Source organism: Sus scrofa, chromosome 2 (genome assembly GCF_000003025.6).
Source record: "Sus scrofa isolate TJ Tabasco breed Duroc chromosome 2, Sscrofa11.1, whole genome shotgun sequence".
Taxonomy (NCBI): domain Eukaryota; kingdom Metazoa; phylum Chordata; class Mammalia; order Artiodactyla; family Suidae; genus Sus; species Sus scrofa.
The window spans coordinates 75,879,056-75,903,995 of NC_010444.4; the positions used below are offsets into that span (position 1 = coordinate 75,879,056).

Below are 24,940 nucleotides of genomic sequence, written 5' to 3' on the forward strand. Positions count from 1 at the left end.
AAATCCAGCGGCCACCGGCTCCTTCTGCGCAGGCTGCGGGGCTGGGGGCGGAGCGGGGCTGGGGGCGGGGCCGGGCAGTGCCGCGGTGCGCAGGCGCCGCCGTCGGTGGGTCCGGGTTCGGCTGCTTGAGAGGTGAGTCGCGGGTTCGGCGCTGAGCCGGATGTACCTGGGGTCAGTGGCTCGGGGCTCCTGGGGTTCCGGGGTGGGTAAGAGGACGTCGATCTGGGGCGGGGACGCCGCAATTGGGGGAGTGTTGTGAGTGAGCAGCGCGGAGGGAAACTGAGGGCAGGAGGTATCGGGCGGGCCTTTGCCCGCCGGGATCTCCCTCCCCTGGACCCTAGGCCCGGGAAATGCGGGTTCGCAGGTCCGTGAGTGGATAGCAGGAGGTAAAGCGCCCCGCACGTAGTAAGCGCTCGCCGAGTGGCCGCTGCTTCCCGGAAACACGGTTCTTTTAAGCCGGAGTCCCTCTGTTCCTGGGGTTCAGGTCGGGGTTCCTGTCCCAGCGCCGCCTCCACCTTGGTCAGTCTCTTGGCGTCTCGGAACCTCAGTTTCCCCTTCTGTAAAACAGGCGTTGTCACAGCCTCTGCCTAGGATTGGGGGGCTTCCCATGAGAATTAAAGTCGCAGAGACCCCAGCGCAACGTGAGAACACAGGAGGGGTCTTTTTTCACACTGAGGGCCTCTGCATGGTGTGCTGAAGTGAGACAAATCTGGGGTTGAAGACTAGGTCCTCCACCCCTGCTGGCTGTGGCCTCTTGGGCAAGTCGCTATCCGTCTCCCCCAGCCCTTTCCTTTTAGAATAGGGACTGTAGAAGTGTATGCTTCTTAGGGTCATTGTGAGGTTAAGTACACCTGGAGCATTCTTTAATCGGGTTCCTGCTACTTGTCTTCCTAGACGACAACTGGTTTTGTTAAGTGGCTGGAAGTGTGTGCGCTCTGCATCCCTGCTGAGTGATGTTCTTATTTTTTTTGGTGTTTGGTTTGCTTTTCCTCTCCCTAGACCAGTGGTTTTGTCCTTTTAGCGGACACTAGGCAATGTCTGAGGACATCTGTGGCTGTCACAACTGGGGGTGCTCCTGGCACCGAGGGGGTGGGGGCCATGTATGCTGCCCCATACCCCACAGTACCCAGGATGGGCCCACAGAGAACAGTCTGGCCCCAGATGTCCATGGTGCCAAAGCAGAATCCAACCCTAGACTAGTGATTCTTCACCAGTGTGCTTGCTGCACAGAGGCAAGGGGTGTGTGAGCCCCTGAGAAGTCACGTGCAAGGTTTTGTGTGTGTGCCCACTTTTGTGGTTGAGGAACGGGTATCTTGGAGTTCAGACTCTGAAATCAGACCATTTAGAACTGATTTGCATTTTAGCTGGGTGACCTTGGGTGGCACCCCCATCTTTAAAAGCCTCATTTTTTTGTTCTATAGAATGAGTTAGATTAAACAAACTGTAACCGGGGGGGTCAGGTCACCCTGCAGTCTGTTTTAGTGAAAGATTTTGTGGGAACACAGCCCACATACCACAGACGTGTTACCTGTGGCCTGAGAAGCTGGCCCTTTTCAGAAAATGTTTTGCTGACCCCTGAAATAAGCTTTTGCATATACAGCACTCGGGTCAGGGCATGAAAAGTCCTGAACACTCCAGGAATTTCACCTGAGGTTTATAATTCATTCTCCCATGGCTCTGGATCGGGTTAAGCTCTGACCTGGATTAAGAGCTGTTCTTACTTGGTTCCTGCATTTTCTAATTTTTTTTTTTTTCTTTTTAGTGCCACACCTACAGCATATGGAGGTTCCCAGGCTAGGGGTGGAATCGGAGCTACAGCTGCCGGCCTACACCAGGGCCACAGCAACTCGGGAACCGAGCCACATCTGCAACCTACACCACAGCTCATGGCAACACCCAGATCCTTAACACACTGAGCAAGGCCAGAGATCGAACCTGCAACTTTATGATTCCTAGTCTGATTGGTTCCCACTGCGCCACAGTGGGAACTTCTAATTTTTTATTTTTGTTTTTTTGCCAAGACCCAATGCTGGCCCCTGTAGCCAATGCACCTGAAAGTGAAAGAATAAAGGGGACGGCTGATAGGTGGACAAATACGGATTTGTCGTTCTCTACTGACGAGGAAACCCAAGAGAAATGATCTCCCAAGTGAACCTGGCCACGTGGCTCTGAACATGACAGGGATCCAAAATTTTCCTGAGTCCATATGGACTGGAGAAGGTGATCCGTCCAATGGCTCACAGTCTGTGGGTGGTGGGCAGGCCAGGAATAGGCTGGAAGGCCTTGTAGGAGATGCTGGGCCAGAGGCAGGGCTGGCACTTGAGCTTGCTGGAGGAGGAGGGTGTCTAGCTCTGTCTGAGGAGGTGACCTACCGGCTTGGTTGAAGGGAAAGTGTATGGTCCCTGGTGACGGGAGGAGAGGAGAGGGTTGGGTGTAGGCAGAGCATGGGGGCTTTGGTGGGGTTTCCACTCAGGAGGTTTCAGGGAGCCATGGAAGGTTTGCAGTGTGGAGAGCAGGCTTGAGATGGAGTTCCAGCTTTCGGGATGGCCCTCTTCTGAGGATCTAAGGTGTCCGGGGAGGGGAGGGAGGAGCAGAGGACAAGCTAGCACACACCAGGTGTTTGTGAGAAGAGCTAGATTTGGGGTGGAGGTGGGACCGGGCAGCCACTCAGAAAGAGGATGTTCTTTCCTGGGGCCCAGGTCCAGGTCACTCATATTTATTTCTTTTTTAATTTTTTAATTTACATTTTTACTTATTTAATTTTTTTTGGCTGTGCCGGTGGCATGTGCAAGTTCCCGGGCTGGGGGTTGAACTCACACCACGGCAGCAACCCAGGATCCTTAACCTGATAAGTGACAATGCCAGATCCTTAACCTGATGATCCACAAAGGAACTCCCCGGCTCACTCATCTTAGTGAGGCATGCATCTTCCCCTTCGAATGTTCAGTTTTGGGCAGGGAAACAAAAGGAATGGGGTGTTTTTAATAATAAGATGAAAAGGTGAGCCAGCCTCTGTCCCCGAGCCAGGCTCTCACCTGCAGACCAGCACCTGGGGTTCCTCCTGAGCCTCACAGAACCCAACAAGTCGTGATTGTTCCTCAGTCCCCAGGGCCCAGTGGAAAAGCGCATCTTCGCCTCACTGGGCCACCAGGAGCAGGAAGGCAATGAGGGAGCAAAGAGAGTCTGTGCCACGGGGGAGGAGAGCGGAAGTCCTCTGGGGACGCCTGTGTCCAGTAGGTGCTGAGTCCCTACTGTGGATTCAAAGGCCCTTTCCTGCAGTTCTGAGACCGAAAATACTCTCCAAACTTGGGGTTTGCCAAAAGTTTGCAGCCAAGTCATTGGCCAGAAAATCTGATCTGTGCCTACCTTCATTTTTCCCACGTGATGTTTATTGCTCATTGTCAGCTGGGGGTGGTTTGGTGACATCTGGAGACTTTTGTGGTTGTCACCAGTGAGCAGGAGGCTCCTGGCATTGAAGAGGGTGGGGACTAGGGGTGCTGCTTGGCACCCTGCAATGCCCAGGATGGCCCCCACACGGAGTGACCCAGCCCCCGAGTCAGCAGTGATTCAGGGGAGGGGCCCTGGATTCATTATTTTAGGAAAGAAATGAGCCTGATCCGTAGCTCACATTGCACATCAGAATAAATCCCCTATGGTCAGCTGCCTCCACTCCCTTCTACTCCAGTGTATTTAAATCTGTGCAGCATCCTAGGGCCTCGGGTCAGATGGGCACAGGACCCAGCTTCCTGGGGTCTGTGGAATCCCTCTCCCTGGGGTCTCACCCTAAGTGATTCTCACCCCCACACCCCACCCCACTCCCAGAGGACATCATCAGACAAAGGCCACGGTGCAGTTCAACCCCCTGCAGTGCACAGTCCTCCACAAGAGGAATGATCCTGCCCTGATGCTAATAGTCTGGGGCAGACAGCGCCAACACGCAGGAGGAAGTCACATCAGTAGGCCTGGAGAAGCCCAGGAGGCAGGAAACCAGGCCACTTGGAAATGGAAGGGAATGGGTGATAGCAGTGCGTGCAGAAGCCCTGAGGCAGAAAGGGCCCTTGGAAGAACAAAGTGTGGGGAAGGGGTATGATTTTGTCTTTCAGTTCTCTGAACCCTTATGGTGCCTGGGAATCAGCCCCTCTGTCCTCACAGCTGTCACATGAAGTCAGATTGCTGTTTTATTCCACTCTTAAGCTAATGGCTGTCCCTGCAAGGCCCCACTTTAGTTCCCTGGGAGGGAAAGCAGATCCGCCCCACACCCCCTCAAGCCCAGTGTGACCCAGTGCTGGCTCTCCCATGTTGCAGGGGGGCTGTGCTGCAAAGCAGTGCCTGGAATGCTGCACTGTAGCTGCTCAGTCTTGTGACCTTACTGTGTCTCCTGTCAACCTCTGACCACCCCCACCATGAGACCTGGCACCCCTCTACCCAGCTCACTGTTACAGTGATTGAAAAGTGTGGGGGTGGGGGGTCGGCAAACATAAAGGCCCAGGTGGTAAATTCTGTGGGCTTTGGAGCCCTGAAGAAAATGAAACTTGTTAATGCAGAAACTTCTGTGACAAGGGAATGCAAAAGACATTCTCAGCTAAATGGATGTTTGAAAGGATCAGGGTCCTGCAATCTCAGAGGTTCACATCCTAAGAGAAGGACCTTAGGTTTTAAAAACAAAACAAAAAGTTTTTCTCTAATTATAGTAAAAAAGACATAAAATATTCTATTTTAGCCATTTTTAAGTGCACAGCCGAGTGGCATTAAGTACATTCACATTGTCATGCGACCATCCTCACTATTATCTCCAAGACGTTCCCATCTTCCCAAACCGAAACTCTGTCTTCATGAAACACTAACTCCCCCAGCCCCCGCCCCACCATCTCCTTTCTGTCTCTGTGGATCTGACTTCTCTAGGGACCTCCCAGGGGTGGAATCAGACAGTCTTTGTCCTTCTGTGTGTGGCTTCTGTCACTGAGCATCATGTCCTCAAGGTCCATCCATGTTGTAATAACATCAGAATCCTTTTTTTTTTTGGTCTTTTTTTAGGTCCACATCTATGGTGTATGGAGGTTCCCAGGCCAGGGGTCTAGTCAGAGCTGTAGCTGCTGGCCTACACCACAGCCACAGCAACGCTGAATCCGAGCTGCATCTGCAGCCTACACCACAGCTCATAGCAACGCCAGATCCCCAACCCACTGAACAAGGCCAGGGATCAAACCCACATCTTTATGGATACTAGTCAGGTCTGTTAACTGCTGAACCACAACAGGAACTCCCCCCTCCCTTTTTAAGGCTGAATCATATTCCAGTGTGTGAACAGACCAAGTTGTGTTGATGCATCATCCGTGCATGGAGAGTTGGGTTGTGTCCCCCTTTTGACTGTTGTGAGTGATGCTGCCCTGTGTCTGTAAAAGCAGTGCATTGTTTTTTTTGTTTTTTTTGTGTGTTTTTTTTGGTCTTTTTGCTATTTCTTGGGCCACCCCTGTGGCATGTGTAGGTTTCCCAGGCTAGGGGTCGAATCGGAGCCATAGCCACCGGCCGACGCCAGAACCACAGCAACGCAGGATCCGAGCCGCGTCTGCGACCTACACCACAGCTCACGGCAACGCCGGATCATTAACCCACTGAGCAAGGGCAGGGACCGAACCCGCAACCTCATGGTTCCTAGTCGGATTCGTTAACCACTGCGCCACGACGGGAACTCCAAAGCAGCGCATTGTTGACATCTTGGCTGGCTGGTTCAGCTGAGGAAGATGACTTGCCTTTGGGGGCTTTGCTGGCCTCAGAACAAGCAGGTTGTGCTCTTGGTCTCCGTGGGCCCTCTCTCTGAGATCCTGTGGATCTGGGATGGGCCATCTGTCCTCCAGGCTCTGGGCCATCCTGATCCCAGACCTCCCAGTTTCAGAGACGCTCTTGGGCCAAAGGCACTTGCTTGGTAAAGGCTCATTGTATAGGAAAGTGGGGAAGGAAAGCTTGTTACCATCCCCGAAGAGCTTTCCCGGGGTGGCCGTCACGCCCTTTCCAGCCACACAAAACACGGCTGCTTTGAGTACTTCACGCTTTAAAATTTGAGATAGAATTCACATACATAGAACTCAGTAGATTTTAGTATATTCACAGTGCTGTGCGACCCTCACCACTGATTCCAGAACATTTCGTCTCCCCCAAAAGAAGCCCGCCCCCAGCCCCTGACAATCAGCAACCCACTCTCTGTCTCTCTGGGTTGGCCTGTTCTGGACGTTTCACGTAAATGGAATCACACACTGTCCTATGAACGTAGTTTTCCATGAACCAGAAAAAAGCTCTGAGGGCGGTCAGCACCATGTGTTTTGATTTCATTTGCCTGTGACTCTGAGGCGCCCAGGGCGGCCCTCACCCAGTCTGCTCTTGACCAGTTTGGGAAGTCTGGGGTTATGAATTGCTCTCCCCAATTTGATTTAACTGCCACTGGCCAGCAGTGAGTTAAATGATATCTCAGCCAGAAGGCCACCCTTTGATTTCGAGGCTTCATGGCCTGTTCACCTCAGGGGCATTTTAGCGGGGACCAAGATGCCTAACACCTCAGACCCCAGCTGCCTGGGTTAGGCCTGCACGGCCTTAGGCAGGCCTGGGACCTACTTCCTCTGAATGGGAGGTGGTCCTGTGCAGGGGTGAGGCTGTGTGCATCAGCTCTCTCTACCTCATCTTCCCCCAGGGTTCTCACCTCAGCACTGTGGGGCCATCCCCTCAGTCCTGACAACCCCAGATGTCCCCACATGTCACCCGGGGCGGGGTCACACACCTGGCCTGGGAGTACAGCATGCCAGAGAGGAACCAGAAGAGGCCTCCGATGGCCTGGGAGGGGTCGGTGCTCCTTGCCTGAGCGAGGGTGGGCCATGTCCCTCTGGTTTTGGGGACTCAGAACTGTTGGACCATTTCCTTTCTGATAGGGCTGCAGCTGGCCCTCTGTGTCCCTAGGCCACATCACCCTTGGGTCAGAGTCAGGCAGGATAGCAAGGAGCCTGGCAGCCTTAGTGTCCCATCTGGGAAATGGGCTTGATTCATATTTTTGCCTCACTTGTCATGCAGATAAAATTAACCAGTGAGTTTGAAGTGCTTCTGCAGATTGTGTGGGGGTAGCCAGGCCCAGCTGTGGCTGTATCCGCATCCTGTCCTCATGCCCTGGCCTGTGTCCACAGATCCTGAGACACCCCCGCCCCCCAGGCTTTGTCTCTTCCCATCTCAAGATGGACAACAAGAAGCGCCTGGCCTATGCCATCATCCGCTTCCTGCATGACCAGCTCCGGCACGGGGGGCTTTCACCCGACGCCCAGGAAAGCTTGGAAGGTACGTGTGGGGCACTGCCTGCTGCCCCGCACCAGGAACTGCCCCCTGCTGCCAGCTTCTGTCCCCTCCTCCCCACCCCCTCCATCCATGCCTAAAACCCCATGGGGGCTTGGTGCTATCAGCCGGCGCACTTGACCAGCCAAAGGTACTGGTCCCGGTCCTCATTTCATAGTAAGTATGTCAAGCCCCAGATAGACATGGGGACCAATCTGTCCTGCTTCCAGCTCGCCCCCCACCACGCCGGGCTGCCCTCCCTTACCTCAGACCAGGCCTCCTGCAGGTGTCCCTTGGTCTCCCCTCCTGGCGAGGTGCAGGTCCCGAAGTTTCTTCATCCCCCTTCAGGTGTATAGGGCTACAAGTCTTATGAGGGAGCAGGGGGTGCCTGGGCCAGACTCCCTGCCAGCCCACTCTGCCCACGGCCACACAGCAGGAGGTGGCCATTCAGCACCTGCCAGGCAGTGCTCTGGGGAGACAGGCAGGGGGACCTGCAGCACCAGGTCCTCTGCACTGCTGTTCCAGGAGTCCTTCATCCACATGCCATCCCCACTACCCCCCTGGGTCTTTGTCAACAGAAGCCCAGGCTTAGGCAGAGGACCCACTGCTGTGGCTTTGTCTGGTTGTAGATCTGCATTGCTGGAAAGGATGAAGACCCATCTCTGATGCTGGGGTCAGGGCCCTGGGACTGAGAGGCCCCACCCACAGAGGAGGCCGGTGCTGGTGTTCTGGGGCAGAGCAGAGGATCACACAGCCATGGCATGGGTGTTGGTGGCCAGGGCAGCTTCTGCACAAGTGGCCCCCCACTGGCATCTGGGCTGCTTCCATGTGATCATGCAGCCGCCCAATTGTGCAGACTTAGGGAAGCCTGTCCTCCAGCTCCAGGCTCCAGCTGGATTCCAGATTCCCCTGCAGGCTGGACAGAACGTCCCTGAGCACCTTTCCTGCCAAGTGGTGCTTTAGGCCCCAAGGCCCCCACTCAGGCAGCCCCAGCACTATAACAGCCAACAGCACTGCATCACCCATTGGATCCCTCGGGGCTCAAGGGCCATCCTGCCTGAGTTTCCAAGGCATCAAAGCCGGGACCTTTAAGCCCCACAGCACATGTGAGGTGCTGATGTGCCCTGAGGCCTTAGCAAGCTCACCCAGAAGGAACTGAGGGCCACCCCCAGAATTGGAAATGCGGGGGTGTGTTCAGAGGGCATGCCTTTGTCCCTTTGGCAGTTGCAATCCAGTGCCTGGAGACCGCTTTTGGGGTGACGGTGGAGGATAGCGACCTCGCACTCCCTCAGACTCTCTCAGAGATATTTGAAGCAGCTGCCTCAGGCAAGGTGAGCCTCTGCGCCGTGGGGCTGTGGTTGGGTCTGGGGCAAGGGTCTGAGTTGCTATCCCTCAGCACCAGCTTCCCCTGTGTGGGGGGCCCAGGTGGTGCTCAGAGGAGGACAGCAGTTTCCTGCAGCCCTTCAAACAGCTCACCTTTGTTTTGTGGCCAGGAAGTGCCGCAGGATCTGAGGAGCCCCCAGCAAACCCCACCTTCAGAGGAGGACTCCGCCGAGGCAGAGCGCCTCAAAACTGAAGGTGAGGACTGCCTCTCCGGAGGTTGAAGGCCTGCTAGGGCCGCCAGTTGGGGGTAGGGGGTGCTGAGCAACGAGTGGCTAATTGGCCTTTGGGGACGGGACTGGAACCTCTTACACGGATGCAGAGACGTAGAGAATCAGACCCTTGACGGGGAGGAGTGTCAGTGGTGAGGCTGCTGCGGAGGGTGCTCCCACAGCTTCAGAGTGGTTAGACAGCGTGACCACATGACCCAGCAGTTCCACCCCCCAGGTGTGCCCAGGGGAGATGCAGACACCCCACAAAGATATTTGGGGCACGATTCACAACAGCCAAGATGTGAAAACTGCCCGGCTGATGAATGGATCTGCACACCGTGTTCTTCATACACGGGAGCATCCCTCAGCCGTGAAAAGGAGAAAAGTACTCACTTCCATGTGGACGGACTGGACCTGGAGGTCAAGATGCTCAGTGAGCGGAGCAGACACAGAAGGACACATGGTGTGTGATTCCATGGTTGGAAAACACCCAGAATTGGCACATTCACGGACACAGAAAGTGGATTTGTGGTTGCCAGGGGCTAGGAGGTGCCCGCTTAGAGAGATGGGCTTATTTTGGCTGACGGGATGTTCTGGAATTAGTTATGACGGTTGGACAACTCTGAATATTCTAAAGGCCACTGGCTTTTATACTTTCAAAGGGTGAGTTTCATGGTGTGTGAATTATGTCTCACTAAAACAACTGTTTCTGGGAGTTCCTGTTGTGGCTCAGAGGTTAAGAACCCGACCAGTATCCATGAGGACTCAGGTTCGATCCCTGGCCTCACTCAGTATGCTAAGGATCCAGTGAGTTATGGTAGGTCACAGATGCAGCTCGGATCTGGTGTGGCTGTGGCTGTGGCTGTGGTGTAGGCCAGCAGCTGCAGCTCCAATCAACCCCTAGCCTGGGAACTTCCATGCTGCAGGTGCAGCCCTGAAAAGAAAAAAGAAAAAAAGGGAAAGAAACCAGCTGTTTCTGAAGGAAGGAGCAAGAGCAACAATATTTGAGGCTTAGGTTCCTAAATACCAAAACTGGAGCAGTGAGAGCTGGCTCGGGCCAGGCCTTATACTGGACACAAACACCACCCTCCTCCTCAAGTCACCAGCCTCAGCCTGTAGCTAAGTGTTGCGTCCTGGCCCCAAAATCTCACACCTTCAGACAGAAGCTAGGAAGCTGAGGCTGCACCTTTGACTTCTGGGGTCTGATGGAAACAGCTGGCTCTACGCTTTCCTCCCTTTCTCTTCAGGAAATGAACAGATGAAAGTAGAAAACTTTGAGGCCGCCGTGCACTTCTACGGGAAAGCCATCGAGCTGAACCCCTCCAATGCCGTCTACTTCTGTAACAGGTACGGCCGAGCGCGGGTCCCCCAGGGAACAGGAGGGAGTGGAGGGGTGGTCCAGCCATAGGGCAGGGTGGTGATGGTTCAGCCACTCTCCCAAATAAGAGCACATGCCAGGCGGCTGGCAAGCTGTGAGCAAGGGGCAGCAGGCACGCTGGAGGTGGGCGGCTCTGTTCTCTATGTGGCAGAGCCAATGACCCAAAGGGAAGGCTAAACAGTCAGCCCTTGTTGCCCACGGTGTGGGGTGTAGTGGCGGCAAGAAGCAGGCAGAGGAAAGCAGGTAGGGAGTCGAATATCTGTGTGAGAGCTGTGTGCAGAGGCCGGAAGCTGCGGCAGGTCCAGCTGCCCAGGGTAGAGCCTCCCTGAGCTTCAGGTTCTGCCTTGGAACTGCTCTCATGGAACAGGTTGAGATTTCCTGGGAAGCTGCACAGGTGGCATGGAGAATTGCCTCCTGTACCCTCTGCCCGCCCGCATGGCCGCTTCTCACTTAGTGTTTCCTGCCTGACATCTTTATGTACTGAGAAACTCTAGGAGACATAAAGTGCAAATACCACAAACCCAACCAGAAGGGAAGTGACGCTGAGACACTTGGCCACAGGGGATGGGCAGGTGCTCCTCCCTTCCTCTCCCTGTCCCGGCTGTCCCTCTGCTCCCTCAGCCTCAGATTCCCCAGTAAATGGGACAGACTGCTGGGTCCTCCTGCATGACCCCGGCGGCCCCTGGCCGACAGAAGCCTGAGTTCGACCCGTGTTTATCTAACCAGGCCTCACACTCCTGGAAACCCCCTGTGACAGCCATGGAGGCTGATGCTGCCCCCGTGCCGCCTCCTCGGCGGCCAATGAGGAGTCAGCTCCGCCTGCCCTCTTTCCTCCCCTAGAGCTGCAGCCTACAGCAAACTGGGCAACTACGCAGGCGCCGTACAGGACTGTGAGCGAGCCATCTGCATAGACCCGTCCTATAGCAAGGCCTACGGCAGGATGGGGTAAGTACCCCTCACCCGCGTCCACACCTGCACCCGTGCAGGGCTTCCTCCTGGTGCGGTGGAATCTTTTCCACACCACCTGCCCACCCCAGCTCACCGACCTCTACAACAGTGCAGCCACTGCCTGCCTGGGGGCCATGCAGGCCCCTCAAGTTAAGGACTCCGCTCCACAGGACTTCCCACCTCACCCACCAGTCATGTCCAGGCCATCATCTGAGCTTCTCCACCAACTATACATCAGGATTCACAGAACTCAGAACCATTTCACGTACATTCACCTGCTCGTTGTAAAGTATGCAAACAGGGCGAGGTCAGGGTGGGTCCCAAGGCAGAGCTCCCATCCCCTTGGGGTTTGCACTGCACCCTTGACCTGCATTCAAGACAGTCACCAGTGGAGACAGTCTCCAGTCTCGCTGTTCAGGGTTTTTTTTTTTTTTGTCTTTTTTGCCATTTCTTGGGCCACTCCCATAGCATATGGAGGTTCCCAGGCTAGGGGTCTAATCGGAGCCGTAGCCACTGGCCTACGCCAGAGCCACAGCAACGCAACGCCGGATCCTTAACCCACTGGACAAGGCCAGGGATCGAACTGCAACCTCATGGTTCCTAATCAGATTCGTTAACCACTGCACCATGACAGGAACTCCTGTTCAAGGGTTTAATCACCTGTCTCTAGCACCTTCCTCCCCAAAGGCTGGGGTGAGTTTGTTTGGTCTTCCCGGACAAATGCCCATCCTGAGGCTCCTCATTAGCAGAATAAACTCAGGTGTGGTCCGAGGACAGTTCTGTGATGCCGCTCTGCCTGGAGCAGGGGGTTCTGACCACCCCTGTTCTGCCGCCTTCCGGGTCTTGTGCTACCCTCCCCGAGCCTGACTCCCCTCATGACCCGGGCAGCCTCCCAGGCCCCCCCCACACACACCTGCTGTCTCTCCTGCAGCCTGGCACTGTCCAGCCTGAACAAGCACACAGAGGCCGTGGCCTACTATAGGAAGGCCTTGGAGCTGGACCCCGACAATGAGACCTACAAGTCCAACCTCAAGGTCGCAGAGCTGAGGCTGAGAGAGGCGCCCAGCCCTGTGAGTCCCCTAGGGACGAGCCATGGGGACAGGGTGGTGGGGCAGACACTCCTGAGGCATGGGGTTGAGGGCTGGGCATGCCCTGTGTGAGAAGAAGGGAGGGGTGGGGGGCAGCATGTGTTTAATGGAGTCTTTTTGTACGGAAAGAAGCTTATCTTCACAGACCCCCAGGAAGAGGAAGGGGCCTGCCCAGGGAAGCCTTCGGGCTCCTGGGGGACAGAGCCTGTGGTATGGATCCCTCAGAAGGAGCAGGCAGGCGGGCGAGTGAGATCAGGATTCGCTAGTTTGAATGATCCCTGGGCTCTGGGGCAGGGGCTACCTGGGGTGATGAGGGCAGGGACAGGGCCCTGAGTATGGGAGGAGGAGGGCCTGGGGTGCCACTGTGCACTGGCTAGTTTGTGTGGGAAAGGAGCACCCTTGGGCGAGTCATAACTCTCCCTAGGGATTGGTCACCCCTGGGAAGGGCCGTCTGTCCAGGTCAGCGTCAGGACGGGAAAGACAGCTAACATGCCATGCCTTTCCTGAGTAACCCACACTGTGGTGCATGCCTTTTGCAAAGTGCTGTCTGGCCGCAGGACTGGGCTGCCAAGGCTGCTAGGACGCCCAGGATTCCAAACAGGGCCCACGTGGGACCCTGCTTCTCAGTTCCGGGGCCAGGCATCAGGGTCCTGTGTCCACACACACTAAGCAGGCTTTTCTCCCCCTATAGACGGGAGGTGTTGGCAGCTTTGACATCGCAGGCCTGCTGAACAACCCGAGCTTTATGAGCATGGTAAGATGACAGCTGCACATGTCCCACGAGTGCCATGTCCTGGGTGGGGGCAGGGTCCACATCGCCCCTTAAGACCCTCAGTGTTGAGCACAGAGGACAAACCAAACCTGCCTCTCTAGGCCAAATAACACAGCCTGGGCCCCTCAGGGTGTGGACACAGTGACAGCAGAGTGGCCGCGCCTTCTCCCTGAAGCTCAGACAAGACACTGTGGGGCGCTGGGCCCGGCGGAGGAAGGGCCACCTCCAGGGCCAGACACTCAGGTCCCCAGGCGAGTGTTCCGTGCAGGGACATCCTCTGGAAGCAGGCACCCAGCGTGTCTGCAGGTGCCTATCCACCCCTAGGTGGTCCTGCTGGTCCTCGGGCCACACTGCGGGGGTGTGGGGTCTCAGCTGTCAGGGAGAGGAGCTTGGAACCCTGGTCGTCAGAGAAGCCCCCTCCTCAGCGAGAGGCATCTGGCCTCCCATGTCTTAGAGCCTGGCCACTGCCCTTGCCCAGGGATGAGGTGGGCACAGGGCCACCCAGGGAGGCCCGGCGGGGGCTCTGCCTGACAGTAGCCACTCCTTTGGCCTCATGCATCTGGATCAGGGGTCATAGTCCCCCGTGGCTTTGTGTGGTAATGCCCGGATGGCAGGCCCAGTGGACAAGCCAAGACCGGCTGGTAGCGCTCTCTGGCCCGGAAGCCGCCTCCTCAGCTCCCTGCTCATCCAAATCTTGAAATTGGCCTAAGGAGATAATCCCATGGGGCCAAGATTGCAGGACAGCATCCAGGACGTTGTCATCCACAGAGCAGGTGACTCCCAAGGCAGCCTTGGTCGGGGAAGATAGTGTGATGCCTGGGAGCGCTTTTTTTTTTTTTTTTTAAGCTTTTTAATAAAATTTTTTTTTGGTCACTCTGGGACATCATGGAGTTCCACAGCCCCGGGCTGGGGATCAAACCTGTCCCAGAGCTCCAGAGACACTGCCAGTACTGTTGCACCACAGTGGGAACTTCCTGGAATCTCTTAATATGTGTCCAGCCACGGTCAAAGTTGGGCAGCAGAGGAGGGTCAGGGCACAGGGAGGAGGTGGGCCTGGTGCCCAGAGTGCTTACGCTGACAAGTCTGTTCTTTCTTCAGGCATCAAATCTAATGAATAATCCCCAGGTTCAACAGCTGTAAGTGACAGCCGTTCTTCTTTGGGTCTTGTGGTTAAAATGACTGGTAAAAGATGCATAAAATGTACCGTTGTGGGCATTCTAAGGTTTATGGTTCCATGGTGCCAAGTATACCAATGTCCTGTAGCTGTCGCCACCATCTGATTCCAGAGTTTTCATCTCCCCAGAAAGAAGCCCTGTCCCCATCAGCAGTCACTCCACCCCCTCCCTTGTCTCCAGTGTGCCTCTTCTGGACGTTTCTTGTAAATGAACTCGGGCATCCTGTGGTCTTTGCTGTCACCGGCATCCCCCAGTGTCCCTGGAGGACAGAATTGCCCCGTTGAGAATCACTACCTTTAAGCCAAGAAAGGACCTTCCAGGGGAAGCCGATGAAACACAGGCTGCAGTCAGAGAGAAGGGTGGGCCCTGGGCTGGTTTGGCAGCAACAGAAAAGGTCTCTTGCCTGCAGAGGGGAGAGGCTGAGTGGGGTGGCTGAGGGAGGGGGCTGGGCCGTCTGCGAGTCAAGGGCTCTCTCTGCAGCATGTCTGGCATGATTTCGGGTGGCCACAACCCCCTGGGGACTCCGGGCACCAGTCCCTCGCAGAACGACCTGGCCAGTCTCATCCAGGCGTGAGTGGATCTGCCGGGTGGGGTGGCTCCCAGGGGAGGAGGGGCCTGCACAGTAGTGTCCCCAGGTGCTCTTGGGGCCCATGTCCTCCAGGGAACAGTCCCCTACCCTGGGGTGGGGGTGGAGCTGGGCATGGGCCAAGCCTTTGCTCACCTCCGCAGGGGCCAGCAGTTCGCTCAGCAGATGCAGCAGCAGAACCCAGAGTTGATAGAACAGCTACGAAGTCAGATCCGCAGTCGGACCCCCAGTGCCAGCAACGATGACCAGCAGGAGTGATGGCCTGTGAGTCCCCGGGGCTGGGGGCTCCCTGAGCCATCAAGGCCAGGCGGGGGCATCTCAGGACACCAGGCCCTTGCCAAGCATTCCCACCCAAATCCCCTTCCACTTACCGTTCAGGTGGGCCATGCGGATGAGAGGTGGACCCCTCCTGAGTCTGCCGTGCTCTCGCAAGAGCATGGGCAGCTGTGACTGGATGTGGAAGACAGGCTGGCACATGCCTCTCACTCTGGATGTTAATGTCCAGGTTTTCTGATTTTGGTTTGTTTTGTTTCTTGCTGTGAGCAGATGTGACATGTACAATAATTGCTTTAAAAAAAAATACACCCAGATGTCCCAGGAGGGTCCCCAACAGCCTTGGCCAGCTTAGTTAGTGTCCAGGGCCCCCCCATCCCCATCCCGTCTCCATGGACACAGGCACAGGTGGCTCTCCTGCCCAGGGGGTGCGTTCCCTGCTTTCCCTTATTTGTCACCATCCCTCTTTATGCTTTTCTTTAACCATGACTTTTTATAGAAAATTCTAAAGGACAAAAATGTTAAAATACCAGTGGAGAACAACCCAAACCTTTCCATCCACAGCAACAAATGTTAAGATTCTGGATACTTTTCCTTCCAGACGTGTGTGTGCGTGTGCGTGTGCGCTTTAAAAGGCGGGGAGGGGATTTCCCTGGTGGTGCAGCAGGTTAAGGATCCAACATGGTCATTGCAGTGGCTCAGTCACTGTTGTGGCTCAGGTTCGATCCCTGGCCTGGGAACTTTCACATGCCACAGGTGTAGCCAAAAAATTTAAAAACCACATACACACATCTGAGGTCAAGTTTGTGTTCATCACTGGTCGGAGCCGGATCCCTGGAGTGCCTTCAAATCCCATCTGGCTGAGGATTTGCTTTAAGCCTGTCCTCCCACCGCCCTCTCCACCACAGGCACCGCGTGGCTCCATCTCCTGACCGCCACCCTCCTGTCTTCTTCCTCCAGCTGTCCCAGTGCCATCGGGTCCTGCGTGGCCGACCAGAAGCCTTCTTGTGTTCTGCCGTCTTCTCCCATTGGACTGCCCACGAGAGAAAAAGAAATTGGACCTGCATGTTAAGACAGATTTTTATTATTATTATTTTTTTTTGCCTTCACCCTTCTCTCCCTTTTTGTACTCTCATGGCCCCCAGACCTCTCTCGAAACAGAGCCAGCAAGCTGTGAGTGCAGACCAGCATCCATCTCCCTCCAACACCCCCCCAAACCTAGTGACTAAAGTGTTTTCTAAAATATTCCCAGGGTGGGGTAGTCTTCTCACTGCTGTCGGAGAAGCAGCCTGTGGGGATGCCGTGGCCCTGCTGCCCTTCCTGCAGCCCCGACCCCTTGGTCTGGCCTCGGGCCTCCCAGCCCTTCCTGAGTCGACTTTGGCCACCCCAGCTCTGACAAGCTCACTGCCAGCCACACCCGGCCCTAGGACCCGGGTTCGTGCATGAGGAACTCAGTTGCAGGTTCCTAGACAACGGTTCCGTCGTCCAGCGCCCAGCAGGGCCAGGGGAATGTCCTGGGTGCACAGGACGGTTTTTTTTCCTGTTGCGTGTTTTGATGGATGCGTGTCTGATCTACATCCTCTTTTCCCAGTGCTCGAGACCGACAGACTGCAAGGGGCACCCTCATGGCCCCATCCCAGCCTATCCCTGTGTCCCAGACACTGCCCTCTTGCCTCCAGGTGGTCCCACTGACCCAACGCATGGCATCCTCAGCAGGCTCTCATTCTGTTCGGGGTGGCAGCTGCAGGGCCCTGGTGCCACCTGCCCTGGGAGATTTCCAGGCAGCCATGGAAGCAGCTTCTGGAGCAGGGGTGGGTCAGCCACTGTGGATGTCCCCTGAGCCCTGGCCTGGGCAGGGGCAGGGTGGGGAGGAGATGTCGCTAGCGTCACTGCACCCATGCCCATATTGGCAGTGGGATCACCTGAGGCTCCTGGTGGTGGGGGGGCGTCTGTGAGGTAGACCCATCGCCATGTGTCGTAGGTAACTCTAGGGAGACAGCCACCTGCGCTCTGCACGCGTCCGGAGAGATATGTCCTGATTCTAGAGTGCTAGCCATGGTGACAAGCATAATGTGTGGGGAATAAATAGACATCGTGACCTCTGCTCTGTGTTGCTCTTTCAGCACCACTCCCACCCTCCCTGACCCGAGCTTCCAGGAATCCCCAGCCTGGGTGGACCCCGCATGAGTCACCTTGAAACCATTGAACCAGGTCATGTATATATTTCCTACAGCCCCTGAGATGTTCCCACAAATTCAGTGGCTTTTTTTTTTTTTTTTTTTTTTTTTTTTTGCTTTTTGGGGCCGCTCCTTCGCTGTATGGAAGTTCCCAGGCTAGTGGTCTAAACAGAGCTGCAGCTGCTGGCCTATGCCACAGCTATAGCAACGTGGGATCCGAGCCTCGTCTGTGACCTACACAACAGCTCACTGCAATGCCGCATCCTTAAGTCCACTGAGCAAGGCCAGGGATCGAACCTGCATCCTCATGGATACTAGTTGGGTTCATTACCACTGAGCCACAATGGGAACTCCCTCAGTGGCTTTTAACCACGCACATCATCTCAGTCCTGGAGGCCAGGAGTGGGACCAGGGCTAAACCTGGGCATGGATGGGACTGGCACCTTCTGGAGGCTCCAGGGAAGAATCAGTTCCTGCCTTTTCCAGTTTCTGGAGGCCACACATATGACATGGGCAGAGGGGCCCATCAGGACCTGCACTTGGCTGCAAGCTGGCCGTTGGGCTGTGGGGACACTTTCAGCCCTTGGAACAGGAGCCTGCGACACCTACCACCTTCAGCTCCAAGGAGTTAGCCTTCCATCCTCCAGTGACCTTGAGCTTCCACGTCCTGCAGAGATGACCTCAATGTTTTCCTTTTTTTGTTTGTTTGTTTTTGTTTTGTTTTAGGTTTTTAGGGTTGTACCTGTGACACATGGAAGTTCCCAGGCTAGGGGTTGAATCAGAGCTATAGCTGCTGGCACAGCCACAGCAACGAAGGATCTAAGCCACATCTGCGACCTACACCATAGCTCATGGCAACACTGGATCCTTAACCCACTGAGCAAGGCCAGGGATTGAACCCGCTACCTCATGGTTATTAGTAAGTTTCGTTTCCACTCTGCCAAATGGGAACTCCCATGGTGTTTTCCTTGTCTCTTGGATGGTGGCCAGCAGAGACTTAAATTTCAAAGAGGAGGAAGGGCCCATTCCTGGTGCCACTGGTGGACATGGAAGCTCTCTGCTGTCCTCACCGCTCCCCTACACCACTACCCCAACTCCCCAGCACAGGCCGAGTGTTGTGGGCACCAGTGGAGCAGGTGAGGAAGGTGGCCCGGCCAGCTCTGAGTTTCTGATCTGTGTTTGCACAGAATCTCATTGATTTCTGCACACTTAATCTTGGTGGCTCACTCAGTCTTGAGAACCACTGAGTTGATGCAGTAAACCGGCATTTTACATAGCTTCAGCCACCTGCCCAAGGAAATGATTCCTTTATAAAAATGCAGGAGTTCCCAGCTGGCTCAGTGGGTTAAGGATCTGGTGTTGTCACTGCTGTGGTATGTGTTCAATCCCTGGCCCCAGAAATTCCAAATCCCAAAGGCATGGCCCAAAAAAACCCAATACTTTGGTTACTTCCCAGTTTCTCTGAGTCAGAAATCAGGTTCAGCTGGGGTCTCTGCCTGGGTCCCAGCCTGGTCTGTGGTATCTGCTCACAGGTTGTGGACAAAGTTCAGTCCTTACCTTGTAGATTGAGGCCTGACTCCCTCCGCTCCCAGAAGTGGCCCTCAGCTCTGTGTGTCCCCCTGCCTCCCAATGGGGCCTCCTCTATTCATCTCCTGGGGCTGCCAGAGCAAATTACTATAGACTTGGTGGCTTAAACCAACACACTTTTACTCTCTCATGGTTCTGGGAACCAGATGCACAAAACCAGTTTCTCCAGTTCAAAAGCCAGCGCTCCATCCAGGCATCCCAGGGGAGGATCCACCCCTTGCATCCTCCAGGGGCTGTGGTGTCCTTGGCTTCTGGCCACGTCTGTCCAGTCTCTACCTCTGTCTTCACATGACCTCTCCTGTCTGTGTCCAATCCCCCTCTGCATCTCTTTTTTCCCCCTTTGGCCACATCAGTGCCGTTTGGAAGTTCCCAGTCCACAGCAGCAACCAAAGCCTCAGCAGTGACAATGCCAGGTCCTTAGCCCACTGAGCTACCAGGGAACTCCCTCTGCCTCCTTTTTATAACAGTCCTTGTGGTGATACTGGACCCGCCCTGGGTGATGAGAGATCACCCCCATCTCATCTCAGAGTCCTTAATTTAATCCCACCTGCAAAAACCCTTTTGCTATGTATGGTATCACAGGTTCCAGCAACTATGACATGGCTATCACTGGGATCAATAATAGATAGCCTTGGGAGCTCCCGTCATGGCTCAGTAGTTAACAAACCTGACTAGTATCCATGAGGACGTGGGTTCAATCCCTGACCTTGTTCATATGCAACAGGTGCGGCCCCCAAAATAATAATAGCCTTCCGAAACTCCCCACATGGCCACTTTCATCATTAAAGCTGCAGGGGGCAATCAGTGAGCAGGACGTAACCTTCTGTAACATGATGTAATCCTGAGGATAGTCATCACCTATCTTGTTGGTTCGAAGTGAGTTGCAGGTCCTGTCCTCAAAGGACAACCACAGCCACTGGGAAGTGGGAGTTACTGGGCTGTCTTAGAGCCCGTTTGCCATAGACTTGAGCTCAGCCAAGTCTCCCAGCCAACCAGAACCTGATAGCCTGCCTCTAAGCCTCTGTCCTGTCCAAAGTTCTGAAGAGCAGTCCTGAGTCCTCAGGGCCTGAGTCTGGCAGGAGTCGTGGCATCTTGGGTCTTTAGTGACTCCCTTGCCGTCACTTCCATGCAAGCCCAGTTTAGATCAGTCTGTTCAAGAATTCAGAAAGGAGTTCCTGTTGTGGTGCAGCAAAAACTAATCTGACTAGTATCCATGAGGATGGGGTTGGATCCCTGGCCTCACTTGGTGGGTCAAGGATCTGGCATTGCTGTGAGCTAGAGCTGTGGTGTAGATTCCACCCCTAGTCTGGGAACTTCCACATGCCACGCGTGCAGCCCTAAAAAGTAAAAAATTAAATAAAAATTAAGAAAGGAGAGAGAAAAATTCCAGCATCCTTCTAAGGCTTTACAAACCTTCTAGAACATGCAAAATCTTAACGCTTCATGGTGCCAGTGAAGCCTGTTTCCTCTTTATCTGTGATGATCAAGGATTGGCTGGGGGCTTCTTGCTCAGAGGTGCAGATTAAGTGGTCCCCATCTGGGCTGCCCTTGAAATCATCTGAGGGCTTTTATCACTGACACCTGCATCCCACCCTCCCCAAAAAACTCACCTAGGGTGGCAATGGTCAACCAGGGTGACTCTGCCCCCCAGGGGACACTGGGTGAGATCTGGGGACATTTTTGGATGTCAGGAGTGAGGGGTGCTCCTGGTATCAAGTGTGTGGAAACCAGGGAGGCTACTCAACACCCTGCAGAGCTCAAGAACTACTGACCCAGACTATGCATTCCCCTGAATTTATTTAGCCAGCCCCCTACTGGTTCTGTATTTTCAAACAAGCAGACCTGGAGATCCTGAGGCACCTGTTTGGAGAAGCCCATGCTGAGGGGCGCTGGTGGGCACAGGGTGGAGGGAGGGAATAGAAGTCACACCTTCCCTCCCATCCTGTGTGCGCATCCCTGGGAGGCCCTGCAGAGACTCTTGCAAAGTTACCCAACACCCAGTCTAAGAGTTCGCGAAAGATCCAGAAGTTTTCTGTTTTGGAACCGCTGGAAATGTGGAGAAGAGGGAAAGAAAAAAAAAAAGGGTATGTCAACATCTCACCCCAGAAGCCGGAGGCTCCTATACAGGACTTGATAAGTGTATCAGGGAGAATGAGTGCTTGATCCCACGCGTGTTAGAAATGGGATATTTCTGGAGTTCCCGTCATGGCTCAGGAGAAAAGAATCTGGCTAGTATCCATGAGGATGCATGTTTAATCCCTGGCCCCACCCAGTGGTGTAGGTTGCAGACACAGCTTGGATCTGGCATGGCTGTGGCTGTGGCCCTAATTCAACCTCTCGCCTGAGAACCTCCATATGCTATGGGTGGGTTCCTAAAAAGACTCCCAAAATGGGATATTTCTGAATATTCCTGTCAGAAGTGCATTGATTTTGGAGTTCCCACTGTGGCACAGCAGGTCAAGGATCTGTTGTGATCTTCACAGTGGCTCAGGTTTTATTTCTGGCCTGGTAACTTCCATATGTGGAGAGTGCAGCTGAAAAAGAAAAAAAAAAAGTACATTGAATTTTTTTTAAATGGCAATTAAACATAGATTTAGCGTAAGTCGTGACTTGGCAAAATATTCCAGGACTAGACTGAGCCTTAAAATGTGAGGCAGCTGGAGTTCCCATCATGGCTCAGCAGTTAGCGAACCCGACTGGCATCCATGAGGACATGAGTTCAATCCCTGGCCTCGCTCAGTGGGTTAAGGATCCAGCATTGCCGTAAGCTGTGGTGTAGGTCTCAGATGTGGCTTGGATCCCTTGTTGCTGTGGCTGTGGTATAGGCCAGTGGCTACAGCTCCAATTTGACCCCTAGCCTTGGAGCCTCCATATGCTTCGGGTGCAGCCCTAAAAAGACAAAAAGACCACACACAAAAAAAGATGTAAGGCAGCCGCTGCTGTCAATGGAGTTACAAAGGCTCTGTTCTCACCGTCTTCACCCCCTTGGTCATTATTCCTAGGAGCTGGACAGCAAACCCCACGTAGATTAAATCCCATGAAGCAATGAGGTAGAAACAAGGTATGACTCTCTCTCACAGAAGCAGGGACTCTCACCCGGGGACAATTCTACCTCCCAGAGGCAACAGGTGATGCCTGGGGACATCTGTGGCTTTCACAATGGGGGCCAGTGATGCTACTGCACACCCCACAGTACCCAGGACAGCCCGCCACAGAGAATGACCCAGCTTGGAAAATCAGCAGTGCACAGTCTGAGAAACCATACCCTGAAGTATTACCAGCACATTGTAGACCCTAAATAAATGTGTCAGAAATACCCCCACGAATATTCCAGACCATTTTGCCACCAGCAAAAATAATTTTTTCACTGGTTCTAGAGGGTCGCTGTATCTTTATAGCAAAGGTTTCCACCCAATCCAGGCAACTCGAAAACTCCAAAAGTAAGTTATCTTCCCCACATGACCCTATCCCTTCCCAAATTGACCCCACCAATGCAAAATCAATTATTTTAAGGTCACAACACAGACCAAGCCCTCAGGTCGTGGCCCCGTAGATGACAGAGTAAAGCCACCAGGGGGCGCACTGGACCCGCAGCCTCCCCAACGGTACCACCTCCATCCCTGCGGGCCAGGCTCAGCATAAGGACCAAAAGGAATAGGGCCACCTCTAATCCTGAAACCACCTGGGCTGCAGCCTAGAAATGGGTCCAGTCCTGCCGATTGCAGTTGCGCCTCTAGAATTGATTCCCCTTCCATCATTTTAAGTCCTCCTAACCAGGGGCGTTGTGCTGGGCGCCATGCTGTGATGGGGCCACCATCTTGCGTTGCCTGATGTCATGTGGGGTCAGAGAATGTAAAAACCTTCAGCAGAGAGGCTGGAGGGTGCAAACTACAAATAATTCTGCTTTGCTTACAGCTGTTTCCCAGTCTTTGTAAGCCCCTGTGAACTTGGGGAGTTCATTCCTCTCTCTCATTATTATGCTTCTTAAACTCTTCATTAAAGTGTAACATACATGCACAAAAGTACACACATTATAAGCAAACAGCTCAATGAATTTTCACAAAGGGAGAACCCCTACCCATGTGTCATTGGCACCCAGACCAAGAGCAGAACTTGACCAGCCTCCTCCACTCATGACCCCCAAAGGGTAGCACTGCCCCAGCATCTGCTGGTGAGTTAGTTTTGCCTGTTTTTAAAATGTATACAAATAAAATCTATGAAAGGTAAAGCCAAAAAGATGGCAGAAGAAAATACAAGATATGATTTGAGGTAGGCAAAATTACCTTAAAGAGAACACAAAAAGCACTGTGGTAGTTAATTTCATGTGTCCACATGGCTAGACCACAGCATCCAGATATTTGGTCAAACACCAGGCTAGCTGTTGCTGGGGACATATTTTTAGATGAGATGAACTTTTTTTTTTTTCCTTTGGTCTTTTTAGGGCTGCACCCGAAGCATATGGAAGTTCCCAGCCTACGGGTTGAATCCGAGCTCTAGCTGCCGGCCTACACCACAGCCACAGCAATGTGGGATCTGAGCTGAGTCTGTGACACCACCACTCACGGCAACACCAGATCCTTAACCCACTGAGCAAGGATCGAACCCAAGTCTTCATGGATACTGGTTGGATTTGTTTCCACTGTGCCACAACAGGAACTCCTGAGATTAATACTTGAATCTATCGACTTTGCGTAGAGTGGCTGATCTTCCATGTCAGTTGAAGGCCTTAAGAGAAAAGACTGAGGTCTCACCTCCTGAGAAGAGGGAATTCTGCCTCAAGAAATCCTTGAGACTTGAGCTGCAATGTCAGATCTCTTCTAGATCTCCAGCCTGCCCTTAAGATTTCAGACCTGCCGGCTCCCACAACTTCATGACTCATTTTCATAGGTAAATTCCCCTCTCTCCCTCTCCCTCTCTCAATAGATAGATAGGTATGTAGGTAGGCAGGCATTCAATTGGTTCTGTTGCTTTGGAGAACCCTGACTAACACAAGCTCTAACCATAATTTTTTTTTTGAATCAACAGGAGTTCCCATTATGCCTCAGCAGTTTACAAACCCAATTAGTATCCATGAGCATTTGGCCTTGATCCCTGGCCTCAATCAGTGGTTTAAGGATTTGGCGTTGCCACAAGCTGTGGTGTAAGTCATAGCTAAGTCTTGGATCCCACATTGCTGTGCCTGTGGCACAGGTCAGCAGCTGCAGCTCCAATTCGATCCCTAGCGTGAGGGACATTCCATATGCCACAGGTACAGCCCTAAAAAAGAAAAAGAAAAAGAAAAAAACCTAAAACTGGACTGCATTAAAAGAAAAGGGAGGTGTTCCCTGGTGGCTCGGCAGATTAAGGATCTGGTGTTGTCACTGCTGTGGCTCTGGTTACTGCTGTGGCGTAGGTTAGATCCCTTGCCTGAGAACTTCTGTATGCCATGAGTGTGGCCAAAAAAAGGGAAAGGTGGGCCATTGAATGGGTGAAGGCATTTGTAACATACTTGATGAAAGATATAAAATACCTCTCCAAATCAATGAGAAAAATAGAAATAAGCCATTTTTTAAATGAACAAAAAACTTAGGTATTTTGGAGTTCCTGTCGTGGCTCAGCAGAAACGAATCCGACTAGAAACCATGAGGTTGCAGGTTTGATCTCTGGCCTCGCTCAGTAGGTTAAGGAGCCGGCATTGACATGAGCTGTAGTGTAGGTCGCAGATGCGGCTCAGATGTGGCATTGCTGTGTCTCTGGTGTGGGCCGGCAGCAACAGCTCCGATTAGACCCCTAGCCTGGGAACCTCCATATGCCTTGGGTGCAAACCGTCAAAAGACAAAAACAAAACAAAACAAAACAAAACCCTAGAAACTTAGGCATTTTGAAAAATAGGATATGCAATTGGCCAATAAGCTCATTTAAAGGGACTCAATTTCACTAACCATTGGGGGAACAGTAATTTAAACCATAATGTGAGATGACTACACCAGAATGGCTAAGATGGAAAGACAAAGCAAGTGTTGTTCATTACAAAAGGGCATCCATGAGGGTGTCCAGGACCACCCTAGGCGAGGGGG

General features: G+C 53.6%; 1 protein-coding gene across 3 annotated transcripts; it reads left to right on the forward strand.

Annotated features, from left to right (window-relative positions):
* Window positions 26-17,224, forward strand: SGTA (small glutamine rich tetratricopeptide repeat containing alpha). Of its 3 annotated transcripts, none has more exons than XM_013990203.2 (12): window positions 26-132; window positions 7,167-7,314; window positions 8,533-8,639; window positions 8,802-8,886; window positions 10,148-10,247; window positions 11,119-11,223; window positions 12,158-12,296; window positions 13,006-13,068; window positions 14,185-14,222; window positions 14,742-14,831; window positions 14,991-15,111; window positions 16,029-17,224. In XM_013990203.2, exons 2-11 carry the CDS (start codon window positions 7,215-7,217, stop codon window positions 15,103-15,105), a joined length of 942 nt encoding a protein of 313 aa, XP_013845657.1. In that variant the 5' UTR covers window positions 26-132; window positions 7,167-7,214; the 3' UTR covers window positions 15,106-15,111; window positions 16,029-17,224.